The sequence below is a fragment of the Carcharodon carcharias genome, chromosome 7 (assembly GCF_017639515.1).
Source record: "Carcharodon carcharias isolate sCarCar2 chromosome 7, sCarCar2.pri, whole genome shotgun sequence".
Taxonomy (NCBI): Eukaryota; Metazoa; Chordata; class Chondrichthyes; order Lamniformes; family Lamnidae; genus Carcharodon; species Carcharodon carcharias.
The window spans coordinates 21,532,564-21,557,153 of NC_054473.1; the positions used below are offsets into that span (position 1 = coordinate 21,532,564).

At 39.4% G+C, this 24,590-nt stretch overlaps 1 protein-coding gene across 3 annotated transcripts in view; it reads right to left on the reverse strand.

Annotated features, from left to right (window-relative positions):
- Window positions 1–2,264: 2,264 nt before the first annotated feature.
- The window catches only part of mtmr14 (myotubularin related protein 14), a 70,783-nt gene continuing 48,457 nt past the window's right edge, over window positions 2,265–24,590 (reverse strand). The window contains exons 15-19 of one of the 3 annotated variants that reach the window (XM_041191188.1): window positions 21,926–21,984; window positions 17,801–17,927; window positions 13,268–13,447; window positions 11,195–11,347; window positions 2,265–7,573 (exon numbers count right to left, since the gene is read on the reverse strand). In XM_041191188.1, coding sequence (XP_041047122.1) covers window positions 7,393–7,573; window positions 11,195–11,347; window positions 13,268–13,447; window positions 17,801–17,927; window positions 21,926–21,984 — 700 coding nt within the window. In that variant the 3' untranslated portion in view covers window positions 2,265–7,392. Of the gene's footprint in view, window positions 7,574–11,194; window positions 11,348–13,267; window positions 13,448–17,800; window positions 17,937–21,925; window positions 21,985–24,590 lie in introns of all 3 variants that reach the window. The other 2 variants (XM_041191187.1, XM_041191189.1) reach the window with 2 other exon arrangements.

A 24,590-nucleotide genomic window follows, 5' to 3' on the forward strand; every position in this document is an offset into this window, starting at 1 on the left:
CTGTACTCTGTTTCTTTTTGATTTTTTAAACTTCCCTTCAATTGAACCCTTGCCCCCACTAATTAGTTTAAAGTCCTATCTACACTACTAGTTATGTACAATTTGCTAGGAAACTGATCTCAGCATGGTTCAAGTGAAGCCCATCCCAACAGAACAGCTCCCTCCTTCCCACTACTGGTGCCAGTGCCCCATGATTCGGAACCCATTTCTGCTACACCAATCTTTGAGCCATGCATTTGCCTCTCTATTCTTATTTACCCTATGCCAATTTGCACATGGCTCAGGTAGTAATCCAGAGATTATCTTTGTGGTTCTGTTTTTTAATTTAGCCCCGAGCTGCTCGCAGTCCCTCAGCAGAACCTCTTTCCTAGTCCTACCGATGTCATTGGCACCTACATGGACCACGACAACTAGATCCTTCCCCTCCCACTCCAAGTTCCTCTCCAGCCCAAAAGAGATGTCCATAACTTTGGCACCAGGTAGGCAACACAGCCTTTGGGACTCTGTCTTTGCTGCAGAGGGCAGTATCTATTCCCCTAACTATGCTATCCTCTATTACTACTACATTTTTCTCTCCCCCCCTCCCCCCACTAGAATGGTGCTCTGTACCATGGTGCTGTGGTCAATTCCATTATCCTCCCTGCAGTCTGTGCCCTTGTCCAAGAACCTCGCACCTATTGGACAAGGGCACTGGCTGAGGCTCCTCCATAGCTAATCCTGGATCCTCATTCTTGCCACAATTGCAGTCACACCCTCCTGTCCCTGACCACGATCCAAATTTGATGTAATTCATCTAAGGGGTGTGACTGTCCTCCGAAACACAGTGTCCAGGTAACTCTCCTCCTCCCTGATGTGTCAGTGTCCTCAGCTTGGACTCCAGCTCAGCAACTCTGAGCTGAAGTTCTCTGGAACAGCCAACACTTGTTGCAGATGTAATCACCATGGATCACACCGGCATCCACCAGCTCCCACATACTACAGCTACAACACATCGCCTGCCCAGCCATCTCTATTCTATTTAATCAGTTAATTTGGATGTTAAATATTTTAAAAGTGAATTTCTTAACTGCACTCTTCAGCTGCAATAATGTCTGCTGATTTAAACAAGAGACATGGAAGAGATACTCACCATCACCTACCTGTTTTCCTTTGACATCACACTTCGGCTCTGACAGTTAGAAACAGGTTGTAGGGGCTTTCTGCCGCCGTTTTTTATCTCCAGCACAGCGACCCTTCTTATGCAAGTCCACTCTCCGTGTGCTGGGCCTCCCTCTCTGCCGCTGGTTTTTATCTCCCACTGTTGCTGCCCTTGCGCAGGTGCGCGCTCTAGGTGCTGTTGATTGCCTATCCCAGGGTCCTCCTCCCACACTTCTAAATTGTTGAGAGATCAGCGCCGCCTGGACACAAGTGAGGGCAATTGGCAGAATAATGAAGTTTCACGAACTTTGCATAATGGCAAAAAAAAAAAGACCATTGGGTGTTTAAGAAGCCATGGATGACAATCGTATCTTAGTGCTCTTTTCTGTTAATCTCTGTTGATGGGCAATGTGACTATACGCATTGTTCAACTCCTGTGAAAATTCCCCTAAGTACTAAGCAGCCTTAGGGAATGAAGCATCACCATATGAACAGAAAGGAATGGGTTTCAGAAGACAAATATGATCTGGTTCTGTAGCATATTTTTTCTACTTACTAATGGCAAAGTCAAACACAGCACCCCAACTAGAAGTAAACACCCATGGTTTCACAGACACCAGGTGCATGGAAGGGGAAGGAAGGAAAAATTGAACCCCCAGCTCATTCTCATCTAAAAATCATGGTTATACAGAGGCCAGCTGACTGTGCTTGTCACTAGGGATTGACAATTATAAGGAGAAATCCACAAGATAAAAATAACCATCTCAGGCAATGATTTACACCAATTTTGAGGGTCTCCATGACAAACAACTTCTTCAAAAGATAGCGGAGTCCAATACACATTGAAATATGCAGATATGAAAATAAAATGTTTTTGGAACAAATGTAAAGTGTATGCCATTGCCCAAGTTCAATATGTTGAATGCAAGTTTCAATAGAATGGTGTGGGGACAGGATCAACACGTTCTATGAAAGCTTTTAATCAATAGGTTTTATAGCTCTCTCCTATGTGTCTGAATTACAATATCTGAAAATATTTGTCTGTTAATAATAATGTGCTTATAAGCACATTTTGACCCGAGACCCATACAATAGGTGCACAGAGAATATGAGATGAAACCATTTGGTCAAGATTAGAAGTTTATTATTTATAACTAAGTTGAAATACTTTATACACATGCAGAGAGTACTGCCTGGAACAAGTTCAAGTAGTCCTGAAGAACCATTAGAGTCATTTACCATATCACAAGATTTTGCACTTCATGGAACAGTAACCTATGAAAATTTAAGTAATATCTTTTTCACTTTAAGGGTACAGATTATTCCATAAACCAGGTTCTTTAAAGGAGTCCCTGCAACATACAAACTACCTCAATATTATTCTGTTAAGGTTGCTCAGGATAGGTAAATGATCTGGCAAAAAGTGAAACATAAGGCCTCAGCTCAGCAATATACATGTGACCACAAATAAGATGGACAAGTCATTAATCTCTTACTGGATACTCGCAACTTTTGCACAGGATTAGTAAAACTGATGATAGGAAAATTGAAACTGTACAATTCACTGGGGTTAGTGATTCAAACAAAATCCAGGCCTTCAGCCCATTGATAAACACTCAACATAAAAATAGGGTAGAATCTTGAAGGTGCTCCAGATCACCTTTCATGAGTTTGTTCAGTTAAATGGCCATCATGATTCAGAGCATCCTTGTCTTCTTGGCTTGAAAAAGGATGGGGAAATAGATAAACGTTGCAAGGAAAGGAGTTAATAACACACAAATGTGTTTCCTAAATTAATTTCATATCCCTCACCATTGCCTTCAAGAAAAGAAAGCAACAGTAGCAACATACATGATCTCAATATGAGAGAGAAACAGGGATTGTTACTCTACCATTCAGGCTGCCATACCTTTATATGTCCTACAAAACATGATTTTCTTTAATAAACTAATTCTGATTCTAATCATTTTTAAAATAAAAGTGATTACATTAGCAATGTACAGCTAGGGATTTTAAGATACACTTTGAGCCTAGCATTCCAACACTAATTTTATTTAACATGTTTCAAAACAATTTTCATTGATAACTTACAAGATTTAGACAAATACCTTTTTGAGATATCATGCTCTATTTTTTGAAAGAGTATTTTGAAAGAGTTGACAAGAATTGTGATTTATTTGCAAGACTGTAGATTTTAAGGAGCATTTGAGTTTTTTTTTTGGAACAATTGGCTTCCAGATACTTGATTCTTATAGCACCACTGCAGCAGATGCTGCGTCTGTTGTGCAGATAACTGCTTGTGGAATCAGGTTACTTGTTCTAAGGGGTAAAAAAAAAATGTTTATTGGTAACTGGCAAAATTGCTGGCACAAAACAGGCCACACTAAATGTTACTTGAGATCTACACAGGGCGAGAAAATATACTTCTCATATTTGGATGATAATATTCCAGAATGGTGGCTTCAATTTATGAAACAATTTTCAGCAGCAGTTTTTGCCTGTTAGTAAATTACTGTTTGCAAGGTTGGATTAAAAAGAAATCAAATGTGCTATTGCAGTTTAAGGTTTTTAAACCATGAGAAAAAGATTAAAGTTTTAATGAGATAGTCACTCTTAAGCATGATATTTGTCTTCCTACCAAACAGATTTTTACAAATTCTTAAGTGCTTGTTGGTAGCTTGGTGTGTCATTGCTCAACAACATTAAGCTCTCTTTAGCCAACCTCAGATCCAATTAAAATTTTTTACTGCCCCTTTTTCTCACCCAGCATAGATCAGATCCATCCCTGCACTATCAGTGTGTAAAAGGTACGAGACCAACTCTAGTGCTTGGAATTCTTCTGGTTGACGGGAATCTCTCACTCCAACAACACACCAGATCTCTCATCAATGAATCTCATTTTACATATAAATCAATCCCAATGTAATTTTGGCAACTCAAAAAGGCAGCAATTTCCTAGCCCTATTGCACTACAAGCCAGGCACTGATGGCACAAATCATAATTTCAAGGGAAAAAATATCAAATTTCCTGAACTTAAACCTAACAAACGCATCTTTAGCTCACAACAAAGGAGCAACTTTTTAAATGATTGCTTGCACCATTAAGAAATGGAATGCACTTGACATCATTCAAGGAAACACACACATCTAACTGGACAAGGAAGAATTTAACCAAAAACAAAGTCTTAGAGAATTAACCTTAGATAAACGAATAAGTAGAAGAGGATTTTTATGACTAATAGTTCATACACTTTTGGGAAGTGGGGATACTACAACTAGAGGGATTCCCAGTGTTCGCTACAATCCCATGTTATCCAAGTAAAACACGACCAAACTTCAGAAAGCTCTGATTGTAAACACTGATTAGAAAAACTTCATTTTAATAAGCCAACATATCCTTTAAAAACAGATAGATCAGGAGGCCACAAAGCACCTTCCAGGGATTAATCTTTAAATGCAGCATAAGAAAGCACCAAGTGTAAATGGTCTGTTACTCAAAAGAGAGCTGGTGCCATAACACTGATACAAGTTGTACAGGTTAACAATCAAAACATTAGTGCAAATAATATTAAAGTGAACATAATAGTGGGGTTTGGGGGCTTAGAATAGATGCAGCTAAACACCTAAATATTTATCAAAGGATTACAGCCTACATTGGTCAACATATATTTGTTAAATCTCCGATTTAAAAACTGAAAAAAATGCTTACGGATCTTTAATGCACTAATATGGAGAAGATTTTTGCTGGGCATGGTAATTGTTGTCCATGTATAAAACCAACATAATGAAACATGCTAATGAACATGCATAATGAAACAATCTAAATATGTAATGCACATACTTAAAAAGCAGATGAATCCCAATTCACACCATCTAACTCATTAAACGCTTCAGCCTAACCTTTTTTTTAAACTCACCAACCATGATCTTTTTAAACTGGCCTATCAATAGTTACTAAAAATAAAGTACTACCATGTGCCATACAATGTACTGTTTAAGTTTATGGCCAGTGAGGGAGGGTAAGAGCAGAGTTGCAAGTATATACAAGAACTGCAGGGAGGATTTTCTTCAAAGAATTAAGTTCTGGAAATTTGAAATTAAAAACAGAAAATGTTGGAAATGCACAACAGGTTGGTCAGCAGCTGAAGAGATGAAAAACAGTTAACATTTAGGTATACTGGGTCAGAATTGAAAGATTTAAACTCAAAACATTAACTTGTTTTATTTCTTTACAGGGGTTACGGCAGCTTCCTCACAGTCTTTATTATACAACAAATGAAAACCTATTCTAATCTTAAAAGTGACTCCAGAAAACTAATGATAAAGGAAGGAGAGGAGACCCTTGCAATGTTTAAATGTCACAGATAAGGCAAACACAGAATAATTCTTCACATTAAGCCTATTGGGTAGAGCCAGAAGACATGAATTTAAACTAGCAAAAGGCAAACTTAAAACAATTAGGTAGCTATTCTTTATTCAGTGATAAATGTTTGGATAGGTTTGCTGGGTAGTATAAAGAAACAAAATAAGGGATTCAAAGAGAATCTGGAGCATAATGGGGGCACTGAGGCACTGGAGGAGTGAATTTTGATGGGCTTTGTGGCCTTTTCTCATTATTTACTTTTTTATGCTCTTACATGCAAAAGTTTAACATTGATTCTACAGTCAACAGCTTGACTGAAACATTAAGAAGGTCATTTACCACTTAACTGTTGGATCATCTTCCTTTTATGAACAATTATAGCATGAAATTTAAACAAAAAAACTCCAAAGATCTAATTCAAGTGATGTAACACACAGCTTCCCCTTCGCTCAATCCTCAAAGGCAGCATTTTTTCCTTAAAGCAACTTAAAAATAGATGTTGTAAAATTTGAATAGCTGAATTATACAACAGAACCCAGAGAAGACAAGTTCCACTTTACAAGAGGAAATAGATTATCCTAACCGGAATTAAACTACATTTAAAATAAATAGACTATTTTTTTAAAAAGAAAAGTGTTACAAAAATATCATCCAAGTTTCTTAAGCAGGTTAAGTGTAGGATTAAAAAAATAGAAACAATCTTAAATCTTTAGAAAATGAGTCGAAAGCTGAATTAAATTAGATCTGCTAATGACAACATACTATCTTACTACTGTTTTCTTACTTAAGTTGACAGACATTTTCAAACCAATTCATTCATTGGTTGGACAAGTTGTTAGAACCTAGCAGAATCTTACTGAAGCCGAGTCATTTACTATTAACAATCTTACCACTGTGCTACCACTATAGTTAATCTAGCAAAAATCAAAGCATGGTTAGTTCCTGGACTCACCGCATAACTTGCCTGCTTGGTTTCAATCAGCTAGTTGCCACACAATTTAATCAAACAGATGTTTTCCAGAGATGTGATTTGAGTACTTCCCTCTCCCTCCCCTCTATAAGTTAGCTTTATTAGGATTACAACCCATGCGCGGCACACTATTCCAATATGTGGAAGTGAGTATGCCATAATAAAGCCTGCACTTATAACGATGAAATTAATGAGCCACTGGGTGCCAGATGCTTGAGGTTAATAATGTAAACTGTATTGAAATGTTGCTAAAATTTAAACAACCCTATTTGGGTACTAATTCCTTCTTTAAAAAGAGACCAATACACTAATTTCGCCACACCTAACTATCTTGAGAAGTAGCCTTAAAGTGGCAAATCAAAATTCCTCTGTACGATCAGGTTAACAATAGACCAGAGTATGTTAACAATGCTAACATTTTTTAAAAGATTCAAAGCTACAATTTTTGAATGAGTTAAAAATGTCACCGGACATGTTCACCATGACTTTTGATTGACCCACATGCCTCTTAATATAGGACTTTTAGCTGGCAAATAATATTCATTCATGACAACATGTTTTTAAAGTTCTCCAACATAGATGCAATGAGGACAAGGGTATTTCAAAAATAAGTAGTCCAGACCCAAAGGCTGAACCTAGTTTTCTCACATTCTTTCACCAGCATTTGGATGTTTGTAAAGGGGGGTGGGGGGGTGGTGCTGTGGAGGAGTGGGGTGGGAGGAGGGTGGTGACCGTCTCTCCACCTTCCAGAAATAAGTTTCAGGGCAGAAAATAAAGTTTTATAACAAGTAAACACAATCTAAGGTCATAAAATGAAGTAGATCATCAAGTTGAAAAACAAATTCACAAGTCCATCTTTGGCAATGTCACAGTTAAATCTGCACAGTGATCCACACTTTTTAAAAAAAAAATGTCAGCTGTGTCAGACAATGCTGTTTGTGCCTCTCAGTCCGACTCCACGTGCAAACTGCTCCAGAAGTCCACCAATGGCTGATGAAGGGCTGGATGATACAGATCTGAGGCCCACAGTTGCACTGTATGCAGACAAGAATATGGCTCGGACTTCCTCCAGCTTAGTCTTGCGCTCTGGGGTATGTGGATGGCTGCAAAAAGAGAAAGTTATTTTGACTGTAAATTTGAGATTCCATTGAGACTGTGAAATTACTCCAATTTTTAAACACCAAATGCTCATTATTCCCTTTCATTTGCATTAAAAATAATCCTGGGAATATTTTGCTCTTGAATTATTTCAAAACAAAAATAGCTTTCCAACGGTACACACATGGCCAACTATCATTTTGTTAGGCTGACAGCGTGCTCACAAGAAAATAAATCAGCATCTTTGCCGAGATTGGAGGTTGCCAGAATCAGAGATGTCAGCTGACAGGTTTGCCAGCTGTTAGAACACTTTAGATTGGTTGGGGGACAAGAATGGGCAAAATCCTGTTGAGGTGACGGGGGTCTCGTGTGCTGGCTTCCTTTTCTTAGGAAGGCCTGCTGAACCACAAGCCAATTAGGCAGCAGTGAGACCACCCGTGGGCCTTTCCCTAGAATCTCTACCCTGGAGGCTGAAGTCCCACCAACCCATCAAGAGCAAGAGCTGCCAGCCAATCAGAGGAGGCTGTGGCTGCTGCCAGAACACTCTGTGGAGTCCCAGGGTGGCCGAGTAACCCAGAACACAGGTAAGTAATGTTGAGGGGGAGGTGGTGTTTCGCAAGGTGGATTCACAGGGAAAGGGGGCCGGGGCGGTCTGAAGCAAAGGCAGGGAGTGACTCTCAGCAGGCACCCACCTTCCTGATGTCCAGTCCCTCAGTCAGGCACAGGGTGCCCGGCCAAAGTGATAAGCTCCCCACATGGTGTAGTTGCCGTGCCACTGCATGGCAACAGGCCCACTTGCAGCTGGATTAATCCCAACAATGGAGGGATGGGGCCTTTAAATGGTCATTAATTGGCCTTCCCACCCAGAACTTAATTCTGGTGGAGGCAGGAAGGCAGCAGGGTTCAGGTACGCCACCATCCCATCAAAGTGTGTACTGTGCCTGCCTCCAAGCTCACCACCAGTGAGAGCACAAGATTCAACCCAATTGAACCAACCAATTAGACATTACTTTCTCCAATGTTTGTTATGCGCAAACTTGAAGTGGAAAAAATTAAAATGAGCAGCTTGCCCCCATATGCATTATATATTAAAAGGTGCATGCTAATTTTCCTGAAAGGCTAATTAGCGGGGAGGCAATGGCGGTGGTGTAGTGGCATTGTCACTCAACTGGTAACCCAGAGACCCAAGGTAAAGCTCTGGGGATCCAGGTTCGAATCCCACCACGGCAGACGGTGGTTTTTAACTTTGAATTAAAAATCTAATGATGACCATGAAACCATTGCCGATTGTCATAAAAACCCATCTGGTTCACTAATGGCCTTAGGGAAGGAAATCTGCTGTCCTTACCTGGTCTGGCCTACATGTGACTCCAGGCTCTTAAAATTCCCTCTGAACAAGGGCAATTAATAAATGCTGGCTTAGTCAGCAAAAAAAAAACTGTCTTATTTGAAGGTCTTTTTAAAAAAGATAAAAAGGGATCAATCATTAGTATGAATGCATTAAGTGGCTTTATTTGAGTATTCCTGATCTTGTACTTGCAGAATGACTATAGTTGGAGTGGAGTTAGAGTGATGGTGAATGTTATTTGACTTAAAAATGACCAATTACAGTAGGCTTCAAAATGTGCCAAATCCAGTGTCAATGTGGGGGGCAGATGCCAACTGGAAAGTCAAGCACTCACACCCCTTTTAGTACTTAGATTCCTCTTCAGTAACTTGTAAATCCACTAATCCAATTATTTTCTGCCATAAGAGTGTTCAAAGTTAGAAGGAGATATAAACAGCTTCAGTTATGATAAACCCTGTCTTTCAGTCAGACTCTTTGTCTTCACATGTCACAATGCCTATATTTGGGTCATGTTTTTTGAGTTGGAAGCTTTGTTGGTGCTATGTCAGCACTGTTGTAGCCCATTCTCACTTTTTCCGAGTTTTCTAGTATGTCACACAGGCTAGTACAACTTCTCACATCCAACAGTATTATGGCTTGAGTGCAAGTGCAAACTTAGCATCAATTTCTGGACTCATGGCTCCCAGAAGTTAGGTAGAAAGCACTTCAAGTAATTTCACACTGGATGCTTACAGAAAATAAACTGTTTACAGGTTTTCATCAATCTAGCCCGGATTAAAATTAGAATTGTAGCCTACCCTCTGCACTGGCTTACTTTCTGCATTTTATATTTAAAAAGTTAACCCTTTTATTGTTTTCTCCTCTACTCTGTTATGCCTTCCATTACTTTTCAAATCCCTCATTGCTGCAGGTAGCCTGCATTCTCCTGGATATCCAACAGACCGCAGAAATTTACCCAGTCGAGAAATCACCATCAGGAACTCTCCTCCTACCAACTGTGGTAGCAATGTGTGGGTACACCAATTCATTGCACCACAGATTTTGAGTTTACATATTTCATCTTTGAACTGGAAACTATTAAATCATAATGAATGGCACAGGATTCATTCACAGTTTGATGAAATATAGTTCAAATCATTGGAAAATTTTCACTATTAGATTAAATGCATTTACATGCTGCATTTTATATACATATGATTCATAAACACAAAACATACTTAATTATTTGAAATAACTTTGTCTTAGAGGTTCAGGTGACCTGAAGTATACTGAATACAAATTAAAATCGCCATCCTGTTCAATCACAAAACTTGTAATTAAAAAGAAAATAAAAGCAAAAACTTTTCCACATTGCTATCAAAACCATTCATGCCAGTCACATAACTAACCCAATCTCTCTCACGCATACTGGGTTCTGTGAGATTGAAAATCTTATTTGGAAAGGAATATTGAGAGCATATTGTACCGTTGGATGATCATTTTCCATAAAGGGCCCTTTATTTCATCAACAAGATTTTTTAGGGCATTCATTGACAGTGTCAGCAATGGTTCACTGCCTGAAAGATGATGGATATAGGAATTATTTCTGTCCTTACTGCAACTCGCCTTTATTTGCTGTTTTCAATTCTGACAGCTATTTAAGCATAACTGATTTCTTTTATTGACTGCAACCATTATTGTCGCAACCATTTGCTTTCACACCACAACACGGATTAGCACAAAAATCCTCCTCGCAGCCTGTTCATTTCCACCTTCATACTTTGGTTTAGTTCTTCTTTCTTCCACCCACCCGCACAATTGTGCTTATCGCACAAATGAAAGCCTTGTTCATTTGAAGACAGATATAAATGTCTGAAATGTAAAGGAGGCTCCACCAAAACATGTGTAGACAAACAATTGAGCGTCGCTTCTCTGTAATGTACATTTGGTAACATCATTTACAGCTCCCTCTAAACTTTAAAGTTATTTTCTGGAGGGCTCCCCAAAATAACGACTTCTTCCAGGTTCTCGGCAATATTGTTGCAAATGAGCTTCTTTGAGGAATGCAAGGAACAAGCTAGTTGGACTGGTTACAAATATTTCTTCCTTTTGGATAAGATCCCTGGTCCTACTGGGCTCCAGCTGAGAATGGAAGCTCACTGTGCAAAGAATTGTGCAAATAGTGCACGTGGACAGAGAAGGACACGAGAGGGACAACAGCTGGACAGACAGAGGAAGACACCTATAACAGGATTAAATAATTCTGATGCAAAAGTTGCATAATCTCAGCAACACTCACAGTCTCCCATTGGCTCCATCATCTTGCAAGTTGAAGGGGAGGGGTGAGTCATTGGTAACTACGGCCTGGTCATGAATACTGCCACAGCCAGACACGATCTGCCAGCTGCCATAATCCGTGGAAGAGGATGATGAATGGGAATACTCTGTGGAGCTGCACAGGAAGACAGTGAAATACAAAATAAACACAACTGGCCTTTTGGACTGAGATAGTGTTTTTTTAAAAAAAAACCTTTACATGGTTACCCCACATGCTCCCTAGTTATGAAAAAGCTTCTCAATTGGTTTCTTTTTTACTGTGGGGCCAGTATCTTTGCCATGCCAGTGGGGCATTAAATCATTATGTACAGCAACACCTGACTGCTTCTATAGGTTAAAGGCTTCAGTTAGAAGCAATAATACAATGATGTTGCCATGAACATGGCTAACATTCAGTATAAGCCATGTGCTTTAAGCACAATGAAAATTAATATTTCAGATATCCAATTTCAGTAGATACTAAGGTAGTTAACAAAATTTGCAATGCCAAGGCTGTAACTTCTAATGCTGATTGCAATTGGATTCTGCAAGGCCAATATGGAATCAAAATCAATGCTTGTAGGAATCTTGAAATCCTCTTCAAAAAGTCTTAAAAGGGTGGAGACAAGGGCAATGTTTTGTATTCCATGTTCCTAATTTCATGTTTTATTTAAAGTCTCTGAACCTAACAGAAGATATTTAAATTTGTTATAGTTTCCCCAATTGTGCAAAGACATGGACTTGTGCTGGATACCAGATGGCCAGTAGATGTTTTCTGCTTCAACACCTCCAGTCAGCATGTAGGACTAGAAACAATGTAGATCTATGTTGCTCCTTATGGTGCAGTTCATGAGCTGATCCTTTTGAAAGGTGGCTCCCTGGTGAGAGTGGAAACCTAAAATTGTGGGAAGAGCCAGAGCAGGGAGATAAACATTTGGAGGTCACATTTTGTTCTTATTTGGGAGGGGGATATAGAAGTGTTTCAATAGAAAGTATGTGCCATTGCACATACAATTCTCTCTACATTGACTGAAAATTTGTTTAGCTGCAAATTGGAGTAATGCCAGATGAAATAGTAAATTTTAAGACAAAATATAGGATATCAACGATGAGTTTAGAAAGGAAGCGCACAGCAAGTCACTAAAGAGTTAGAGGAATTGAGAAGCCACAAATTTTACCATGGGGGATGAAATGTGTTAGCAATACCCCAGAGCTACCAGGTGGTTTTCTTTTCGGGTTTTCAAAACAGGTCAGCAACCCGCCCCTGCTGATTGTAATCCTTCAGCACTGTTACAGCATGGAAGCCATGCTGAGGGCTTTACTCATGCCAGCCCTCTGTCTGGAAAAATAGGAATGACAACCTTTAACACAATAACCATATAGAACATGCACAATACATTGGTTAGCCAAACTGCCAAATAAAAGTTAGTAATTTGAGACAGTGTGGTACCACAATCATGCTGGAGCTTCAATGTGCTGGGTTATTGGGCAGTAGAACTCAGCAATAGCAATCGGCTGTCTACATGGTGCCTTCCTATATTTGCTGACATAACAGTGATTGCATTTCAGAAAATAATCAATTGGTATAAAGTTCTTTGGCTTATCACATTCTCATAATGTTCCAAGTCCATTCTAAATCTGAGATGTCATTGTCTGTAGGTATTGAGGAACATCTCACGCTTCTCCATGGGGTTGTGGAGATGAAAACAGAACTATCAATGACAGAGTTTGTTACAAGTCTGGAACACTAGGGGTCTGGATAGAGACTAGATAATCTATATGCTCATTCAAGCCCCAAGTACATCTTTATAGCCTCAAACATAGTCAGTTTAGCTGTTAAAGTTGACTTTTTCAGATATTTACCATTCTAATCCAGATGTTCTATTATTGCGGCAATTGTTCGTAATAAGTTTATCTGTGGAGCTTTTTCCATCAAGGTATTATCATAGTTTGCTAGCTATTGAAAACCAATAGTGTATTTGAACCCAGAACTCAAACATGCCCACAAGTAACCATTATCCTACGTATCCTTGGTAGAGGATGAAAATATACCAACCTTCTTTCAGGAACAGCCAAGGGACTACTACTTCCTGTTCTCAGAAAATTATTTTCTGATTGGTAGAATGATGGCCTAGCTTCAGATATACCAGGTTGCAAGAACCGGTCTTCTAGTTGGTTAGGCAAGTGAGGTTTATTCCACGCAACAGTCTGTGGTGATGACGTTCGGCCTCTTCTCCTGGAATTCAACGAGAGCAGATAAAATTGTAGATGAATAGAAATGTTTTTCTTTTTTACAAATCCAAAAGTCCGCATGCCGATGACGTTGGAGTGATGGTAAATTGTTTGATGAATGCATTTAGTGATAATGCTCCAAGCAGCATGTCTGACTAGCCTTGACCTTAAAAAGGAATATAATCCAGCTTTGAGTAAATTACCCAATTACTTTCAAATCTCTGAGGCTGCTGAGAATCGAGATCAAGAAAAGTAGCAACACATTTTTCCAGCTAGCTTTGATAATAGTACAAAGGTTATATTACCAATGAGCAGCTAATTAATGCACAGTAAAGTTTTTGAGAAAACAGAAATTTCTTAAGATCTGGAATGGGGCAACGAGAACTTCCGCCCGTAACATCACATCTACTGTGGGTCCTTATTAAGTTCTTTATATACAGAGAGATAATGACTTCAAAGTAATTCATTACACATATGTATTTTGGGATGTTTGGATGCGTAATAAGATGCAACATAAAATCCTTCTTTCTCCCATAAACACCTGACTATAAAGAGATGCAGATAATTTGACTTCATTTGTCATTTTTGAAATTATGCAGGTTGGGTGTCCAGCACCACATGAAGAGTCTTGCTAATGGTACAACTGCTGTTGATTCAACCCAAAACATATCAAAACTACTGTTTAACCCCAACTGTAGCATAATATCTACTTATTCACTTGCTCCACTGACACTTCTCTCAAAGAGATAAAAGCTGCTTTGTGCAATTTAAACATTGTCTAGTAAGACTCTCTCTGATAAAGTATGCAGACACCCAACTTGCCTGACTCAACCACTAATCTTGTTGGGTATTCATGGTGCATTCCATACTGTTTCAACCTCTTGGATATGAGTGACTGAAAAAGGCAACCCAGGACATCTCACACTCTCCTATTGTGGGAAGATACTTGCCAGAGAGTGCCCTTACATAGGAGCCAGTGGAAGATTTCTGAATGCCACTTTCCAGATGGAGAATCCACTGATTTGTGTTCCCATGCAGGTGCAAGGTTTTAATTTTAATATACAAAAATTGCATTTTAATATTGAAAAGAAATCATTTTGGAAAAAAGCAAACTTAGGAACACTGAGGCATCAAAGACTTTTAGAAAGTAAAGCAAGAATGAATGACTGAAAAGATACCCAAACAGAACATAATGAAGCAGGAGGGAGAGGGAAGGAACGAGCAAGCAAAGAAACACAACACTCGAGGAAATAGAAAGGAGTGATATCAGGATGGATAAAAAGGGGACACAAGACCACATTAAAATTGTAATTGATTTATCCACACCAACACTGTTGCTGCCTAAAAGGATGGATGATTTAGTGATAGCACATGACATAATAACAAACTTTATATAATCTTAAACAAAAGGAAACAGGGTCAGCATGAAAGCTGTTTGCAGCTGCAAGACATACTCTTAGGAGTGGCGACATAATACACCTGGGACTTGCAGAGTGGCATGTATAGTGAGTAAGTAGGTATTATGCTACAGTTGGGGTTAAATGGTAGAGTTGATACGTGTATTTTTGCTTTTGTTCTGCAATGAACTTTAAAAAATCAAAAGATGCTCCATCAAAACTTTAAAAACAAACCTGAGGTCAACAATTACAATAAATGCTGGAAATGACCTTTTGTCATCCACCTGAAACATTAACTTTATTTCTCTCTCTACAGATGCTGCCTGACCAGCTGAGTATTTTCAGCATTTTCTGCTTTTATTCAGATTTCCAGTATCTGCAGTATTTTGCTTTTGTATTAGAGATCAATTACAATGGTTCCTTATCAATTTGAAATTATTCTTGTTTACATGATGAATACAATATCACTGATTTACTTAAGTCCTTCGCCTCCAATTTTTGTACTTGCATGTTGAGTAAGACATTCCAAGTGTCTCCGAATCCAGTTGTTTCCCCTGATACAGCCCCTACCTATGCACTCTCAAACTGAACACACTGGTGTAGAACTGGATTCCCCATCGCTGCCAAACTGTCCACTGCTCTAGGACTGTCCTTGAAGGCAAAGATAACACTGGGCTCCTTTTTTCCACTACCAGTCCCTTCTTTGAAATCCTCTCCCCTCCCTTCTCCCTCCACCCTCTCCTCTAATAAGTGTGAGGACTTCATATATGTTTTTGTCACCAAGGCCATCTGTTCAGCTGCCCTTTTCCATGCCTCCTAAGGTAATTCCCTGAGACTACATCTCAAAGTACTCATTTCTTTTTCTCATTTCTACCTCATCACCTCTCGACTCCAGTCCTCCTAAACTCCTGACCACCCAATTTCTGTTCCTGGTCCTCATGCTGGTAGACAATCTAAATGGTTCCCTACCCTTAGGCACTCTCCCCTTGCTTTCAATAGTGCCATTATCAACCCTTTCCTGAAAATAAACCACATGGTGCCAAATTTTTGTCTGGGCTCAGGAAGACAATACCTGCGCACTTTCGCGGCTCACAAGATGCATTAAACTCTAATTTCTTTTTTGAAATATCTTGTGTGCATCCTTGTGAAATCCCTTCAGATGCCAGGAATTGGGCTACCATACTTCTCCATCCTCACTGTTGTCCGAAGAACTATTGTTCACTTTCATATCTAGCTTTTGATAGAGGAGAACCTGGGTAAGGACCTGAGGGTGTTAATTCGCTGGGTTAAAAGCCCCATGGCATGACCCTGATTCAGTTTTAAACAGACAATGAAGTCATGGACAAACACTGCCAGATTCAACGTCTGTGTTGCTGCCTCCCCTAGTAACTTCACAGCTTATAGAAGGTTGTGTGTAAGGGCAGGCATTCTAAGATCTAAAACAAGTGTGAAAAGCCTCCAGCATCTAAGCCTCAAGCTGCTGTCTACAAGGAATTGATGCTAAGAAAAACTCAATTTGAATTTGATTGTTCAGGGTCTTGTGTGTCACATTGCCTGGGTCTTTTAAAAACCTATGTGTCTCACTGTTGCCTTAACAGAGGTGTAACCGGAGTTTAGATTAACTAGGGGATTTAAAAGTTATCATGGTAGTAATTTATAGATCTATGTATATGCTTAAAATTATTTCTTCTATTAATTAAGATTTTAATTTAGTTTTGCAAGAAACCTATAGGACTTGGCGGACTTCTTTTACTGAATTCAAAACCTGCAACTCAAAATAAGTACAAATTGCAAAAATAGTTGTAGCAGCTGCTTCAACTTTCCCTCCGGGATTTAGGCAGCTTGGCATTTACCATCTGCTTGCCATAACAATACCTATATCAGTTCTTATCCAAGTGATTATACATATCTAAAATTAGGTATCCAAGTTACAACCAAGTGTGCATCAGTATTCATTGACTATAGTCAAGCCAACCCGGCAGGTGAATGGATTTAGCTGGCTTTTTACATTAAAGAGATAAAAACATTAAAAACCCGATGTTTCATGCTTATTTCTATCAATTTATCATCAGAAGCAGAAACGCATACAGTTGTTGACATTAAATACCATCTGCCACTTTATTAATATCGCCATTCAACAACTTTTCTTCAGAATGATTTACTTTACCTCATATTTTAATATTGACACCACTCACTCTAGCACGACATCTTGATCATGTAATTTTTGTGTCAAGGTGATCAGGATGTGCCCACTCCCTCTAGCACTATATCTAACTCATTGATGTGCACAGCAAACATTGTGGTACTGAGCTATGTAGGCTAGGATAGTTTCAAATCCAAATCAAGTTCTGTGTTGAATTAGAAGACATCAACAAGGGTGGTAGTGAGGGGAGAGCTGCTCCAGCTGGGCTAAGAACGAATATTATCAAATCTCCCCACTCTTGATCCCCCCAATAACTGAATAGTCTGTCAGTGCTGTCTGCTCAAATTCAGATAGGTTAAGGATCGCATTGGGTGAAGCTTCATATCAGCTTCATATGCCCCTTGAACCACAGCCCTAATATTAAATCACCTCTTCAGGAGGGAAGGATTAAGATAAGAAATTCGAAGAGAATGAAAAAAATATCAATAAAACAGTCATTCACAAGGACAGTATGTGGTGTGCATTTCCAACATGCTGAATGTAGTGACGTGGTAACGTGGTATGAGTTTATGCTCACTGCTTCTCACAGAACAAGTTACAAAACTCAAGCTAGAGACCTGCATTATCAGGGCAAAACACCTACAACAGATGCTTCCCAACAAAGCGGGGGGGAGGAAAACTTCATACCTCTTAACCCAAAATTATACTGCTCTCACATATCTCCATCTGCTTGTAGGAAGAACACGTGCTTAGAAACCAAAGAGAGGCTGAGAAGGAAGAATAAAATATAAAAAAATATGTATATAACATTACTTACCAAGCCACCTGTGTTGCTGGGCCTGCTGTCATTTCCACTGCCTCATAGTTGAAAGTCCCTGTAGTAGTGGGAGACTCCTCCATGATGACAGAGAAATCGCTACTCAGACTGGTAGTACTTCCTCGGTCTGTATGTGCTAACACAAATATTTGTTAAGCATCAGGTTCTGACATGAGTGCATTATGCTGCAGGAACTTTAGTCCACAGTATGCATCATATTTGTGCCAGGCCAACCTCAATGAAAGTCACAAGAAAGTTCCCTCAAACATTTTCAGGGACAGTTCTCAGTCATACATGATATTCATTCAGAAGAATCTTTAAATGTGGTAGAGAAATGCAGCTTTGAAGCCCATAAGCTAAATGTTTCTTTTGATTAGTTTTCTGGTGTGAGAGACTCTGAACTAAGGTTTCACCAGGTTCATTTCAAGGGCAGCTGTTAGTGGAAATCATTAGTTAGTCTCCTCAGTCCCTACAGCTGAAGCCTAAGAAGCATTCACCTGCCAGAATTTTTATGTTTTTTGCAGTGACCACATACGGATATTCTAATGTAGAATGAAATAGAGTTGACCTGACATTTTATATAATCTCAACACTTTATGTACTTCACTATATTTTAAGACTATCTTCTTAACAGAGACATTCATTAAGAGGGAGCATTTCTAATTTGCAATAGAGTTACATGAGCCACAATGGGAACATTGAAAATGCATTGCTAAATATATGTACCCTGTATATTAAAAAAGCCCTCCATTTACACATCATCTCTCATGATGGAAGTACCGTACTCCTGTTACCAACATCATATTAACAACATAAATACTATAGAACGCATCTAATCCCCAATGATAAAAGAAACAAATGTTTATCATCTTGTTTTAAGGGGCACTTAAAGCCAAACACTTCATGTAAATGCCATAATTCTAACACATTGAGCCTCCCAATGAAGACAATTTGAACCTTGGCCCCATAATGAAGAAAACCAACAAGGGGATTTTTTTTTCAATTTGAACTGGTGAAAATTGCTGATAGTAGTCCCCAAAATGCTGGTTAAAAAATCCTGAATTCCATTTAATAACAAAACAGAAGTAGCCTTATTCAGTTATGCAACTAGCAGCCCTCAAAAATCAGTGTTCTAAACACAAACTGTTCACTCACACTTTTTCTACGAAACAATAAAACATTTTATACACAAAGAGCAGAAGGAACGCAAGAGGACATCTAACAGGTCACAAGGACACATGAAACAGGTTGATCTCCGATGCAGATTCCTGCACTTACTTCTTGGACTGAGCTTCTTCTATTTCAGTTTTATAGTAAGTATATGGGTAAAACTTTTAGCTTGGCAGGTGGGCACGCGCTCAACCCGCTCGAGCGTAAAATGATGCACGTTGACATCGCGTGAGCATCCTGACGTCAACACACAGTTGCACGATATTTCATTCAGCGGGTGCACGTTGGAATTGGCTGTCCGCCAATAATTAAAAGGCCTGAGAAGGCCATTAAAGGAGCAATTAGATAGAACTTTTCGCTGCCAGTCCAATATCCATTGGGGTCTCCCCGCACAGGTTCAAATCCTGCCGACTGTGCTGCTCAATGTTCTTTCCATTAGATGCCTCCAACTTTCTGGCTGGCAGGCAAGTGAAAAGGCCAAATGGCTATTGCACTTTTTAGGAAACCTCATCCACAGGTGGGATGAGGTCTCTAAAGCATATAAAAATAAAATAAAAATTTTTAAAAAGTAATTTATAACATGTCCCTGCTCATGTGTGAGGGGACATGTTTAATTACATTCTTGAGTTCTTTATTGCTTTTCTTATACAACTCTGCATCTCCCTGAGGCAGCTCTGTGCCTCAGGGAGATTATGAAGCGCTCACTCGCGTTTCATGCTGGGTAGGCTTTAATTGGCCCGCCGGCGTGAAGTCGCTTTCCGGCCCCTGACTGGCCCCGTTGAGCCCGCCCGACAAGGCCACTATTCTGCCCCATGTGTAAAATGACTCGATAAGAAAAAAATGGGATCAGGGTCACAAAGCCCAATTCCAAGGCACATGAGGTCCCTGTCCCTCCTCAAAATTGATTGCAAGTTCAAATTCCTTCATTTGGTGGTGTTGGTGTTGGGTGCAGGGGAAACACGTAGCTTTTAATTGTTAAGTTAGTAAATGTGTGGGTGGATTAAAGACTCCAAACATTTTTCTCATTCACTTCCTTCAATAAAAGCTTACAGTGTCAATGTTAATGTTTTCAGACCCCTCTTCATAACAAGAGCATATCACAAAGCCCTTTCACAGCAGTGAATGGATTCTGAGAGTAGAAAATGAGTTATGGATGACTCACTACAGGAGAAGCTATTGAATAATTGAACCTTCAACATGAGCAGTATGAAAACCAATATATTTGTTAATAGCTATACTGGACACAGAACTATTATTTTTTTAAAATGAGTATAACATAAGCCATGTGAGACTGGGCTATACAATACATCACAATTTGGCAGATAATCATCGTCTTCAAAAAGTCTGATTGCAGCAATGATTGAAGTGAACAGCAACTCTGAGTTCATTCTATAGATGGTAAGTACTTGTCCTTAGAACAATCCTAGATTTTTTTTTTAAATGACTGCCTGATTTTTATTTTAAATAAGACTCCTCTATAGAATTCTGCAAACCCACTATTTCAGAAATCAATGAAGTGGACTCGCTGGTTGATGTAAACATTGAAATTCCCTTGGAGCACTCCACGCACGTTGTCAGTGACTCCGTGATTGTTCCTTTTATAAAGGGTTTGTGAACTAACTATTTCCTTTTAAGTCTCAGGCCCCTATTAGTCACAACAACGGTAAATAATCTTAAGGGTAATGTTTTTTCAGGATCAAGAGCTTTTCGGAATCAGGAATTTACCAAATATTCTGGATAATGGTCAATCAGTACTTACCTGGTATAACTCTATTTGGCCAGGAGATCCCGCCAATATGCCACACAAATGCTTCAGCAGTCTCTAATAGTAGAAACTAGGCACTGCATCACTGTAGTGCAACAAGGAGGACAGATTGAGTTCTGAGTAAAGTTTACTCAGCATTTGAAGCTGTAACACACTGTTTCTGCCACTAGATCCTGTTAGTGAGCTAAGCAAATGTCTAGCAAATGCAGGTGCAACAAGCAATTAGGAAGACAAATGGCATGTTGGTCTTCATTGCAAGTGGTTTTGAGTACAGGAGTAAAGATGTCTTGCTGCAGTGTATAGAGCCTTGGCGAGACCTGACCTGGAGTATCATGTACTGTTTTGGTCCCTTTATCTAAGAAGAGATATACTTGTCATAGAGGGAGTGCAACAGAGGTTCACCAGATTAATCCCTGGTATGACGGGACTGTCTTATGAGGAGAGATTGAAGAGACTGGGTCTGTATTCCCTAGAGTTTCAAAAAACAAGGGTGACCTCATTGAAACTTACAAAATTCTTACATAGCGTGACAAGGTGGGTGCAGGTAAGATGTTTCCCCTGGCTGGTGTCTAAAAGCAGGGGACATAATCTCAAGGTAAGGGATAAGCCATTTAAGACTGAGATAAGGAGGAATTTCTTCACTCAGAGGGTGGTGAATCTTTGGAATTCTCTACCCCAAAGGGTTGTGGAAGCTCAATCATTGACAGTAATCGATAGATTTCTGGAGGCTAATGACATCATGGGATATGGAGATAGTGTGAGAAAATGGCATTGAGGTGGTTGATCAGCCATGATCTAAATTGAATAGTGGAGCAGGCTCGACAGGCTGAACGGACTACTCCTGTTCCTATGCTCCTTTGCAAATGGAGTAGAAACTAGGAACTATGATACTGCATTGCAACACTCATGGGACTCTGGCCTTGTATTTTCTTTTGATCTTTTAGAGGTCCACTGTGACTTGACATACAAAAAATCCTCTAACACATTCACTGCTATATTATAGCTACTCTGTAACCTTTAAATCTATGCAAATTAAGACTTCATTTGTAACTGTGCAGTTATCAAATAATTTCCAGCAATGTTTGGTGCCAAGATTGCATTAGGGTTGCTATTAAAGTATTGGACAGTGCTACTGTAGGTATGCTGCTTCTCCTTGGATCTAAGAGGATATGGGAAGTAATCACGCTTACCTAGTAGACAGAGATCTTCCATAGGAAACTCAGCTTCTTTAGAATGCGTGGTCTTCCTTCTGCAAGGGAAAAGGAATTAAGTTACATGCAGCAAAAAGGACTGGAGGTTTTTCTTTCTTTGCAAACTTGGCCTACAAGAATATATTTACATGGATCTGTTCAAAAGTTATTTAATGAGGTACTGCACAATTATAACAAAGATACTAGCACATGGAATTAAGGGGTTTGTGGAAAGTGGAAAAGGACATGGTGGAAGGAAGCAAACAAGGAATAGGTGTAAATCCAAGTCTCATGAACAGCATAGCAAGTTGTGTTCCAATAAGGTTTGTCTAGTTGTCACTTTCATATTTACTATGTACATTAATCTGGACTTAAGAATTGAGGGAACAGTAACAACATTTGCTAGTAACACCACATTGGGTGGCATCGTGAACTATGCAAATGTTTGTGAAAGACTGCAGGAGGACAGGACAGGCGAGCATGATTGACAAATGGTTGTCAGATGCTGTTCAATGCGTAAAAATAGGAAGTAACACGTTGGAAGAATAAAGAAAAGATTTGAAATGGAGTAGAGAAGCAGACTGACATTGTTGTGTAGATAAACATCATTAACAATGGCAGCACAATAGATAAAACCAGAAAAAAGAAAGTCTTTGTTTTAACCAGAAACCTAAAGTACTGTAAGGCTGTAAACTAAATGAAGAGCTGAAACGGACTATCAAAATACATTGATTCTGTTTAAATTGTGAAGGTCAAGTTCAGGTGCTTTCTGAAATCTACCTGTACCCTCGGTACTGCCTAGAAAACAACAGAAATTAAGGCAAGGGGTGAGTGGAACAGAGGGAAAGAATAAAGACAACACAAAAAGGATGCAGACTGCAAAACCATAAAAATCATATGGAGAAATCATTTTTCTTATTCATGTTCTGGAAATATTTAAATAAGATCAGCTTCTGTAAAATTAGAAACTAGCTTCTTACTTTAGGCCTTTTTTTGTATGTGATACACCTAATACCAGGGCTTTCAAAGAATTTTGGGGAACTAGAATCACATGATTTACCACCTGAGGCCCGAGCACAAAACACTTGTCTGCTGGATGGGTCTACAGAAGAAATAAAGTACTAGCAGAAGGCAGCGTTGTACAGCAGATGTTGCATTATTAAATATTCATCCCTTGTTGCCATTACATTACAACGACCGAGTGGCGATATATTCAGACTCCCAAACTGCTTTATTCTGATATAATTTGTGCTTAGATTTCCACTGAGATCGCTTTGTGAATTTAATATATGATAGCATCAGCTACAAGCAAGAAGCCCCCATCTCTCTCCCAAATTTTTTCAAGTCATCTACCTCTGTCCAACCTCTTTCAAGCTTGTATACAGATGCTATTAATATTGCTATACATTTGGTTCTCTGGTGATTCTTAGTGTGGTGACATGGTTTTCAGGATTCCTTTCCATCAGAGGTAGAACGTTCTGTTCACACAAGGTAAGCAACATACAGAACTCTTGCTGAGAATCAACAATTTGCACCTTTTAACATAACAAGCTGCACAATGAGCAAACAGATGCCAGATTAGGACCGAAATTTAAAACAAAATAACCTAAGGTTATGCAGCAGCTTTTAAGTAAAGGAAGAGAAGTAGCAAGGCAAAGAGATTTAGGGAAAGTGTGCAAGAACGTAGGATGGAGGAGGAATGGTGGAAGGCAGCACTGCACCAGAGGCTGGAGTTGGCGACAAAGGACTGGAGGTGGCGATAAACGACTGGAGGAGATTAGAGATGGGTGGTGTTATGAACATGAAAGAACTTGTGAACAAAGCTTTTGAACCTCAGTACCTTGGGGGAGGGGGTTAGGCAACGAGTGGCGGTTGGCAAGGATGGGTAAAGGGAGATCAGGCCTTACTGCAGACAGGGATGGAGATTTGGCTTGGAAGTTTAGGAACCTGGTGAGGAGGGTTTGGGAGAAGTACAGCATTGTGGTAAAGAAAACATAGATAAGGATTTCAACAGCAGGGGGAGGGTGCTGTAAGAACAGACAAGGGCAATGTTACAGAGAAGGAAAAGTGAGTGCTCTTGCTGATGCATGGGCAAAAGATTTGAATTTCATCTCTGGATCCATCACTATAGCTATGCAACATCTGGCGCAGTCTAAGGGAAGAACAGAACAAGATTAGAAATTTGGCAGCAACCAAATAGGATTTATATGCTAGATGAACTAGCTATGGAAAAAAATTAACTCAGAGGATATTAATGACCATAGGGAAACTAATAGGGCTAAAGGATAAGTCCCCTGGACCTGATGGGTTGCATCCTAGGATATTAAAGGAAGTAGCTACACAAATAGTGGATGAGGATTGGAAAACTGACAGTGTAACACCCTTACTCAATAAGGGAGGGAGACAAAAAACAGGTAACTATAGGCCAGTTAGCTTAACATCCGCCATTGGGAAAACGTTAGAGTCTATTATAAAATATGTAATAGCAGAGCATTTAGAAATGCATAAAATAATCAAGCAGAGTTAGCATGGCTTCATGAAGTGGAAATCATGCCTGCCAAATTTATTAGAATTCTTTTGAGGAGGTGACAAGCAGGATAAAGGGGAACCAGTAGATGTAATATATTTGGATTTCCAAAAGGTGTTCGATAAGGTACTGCACATA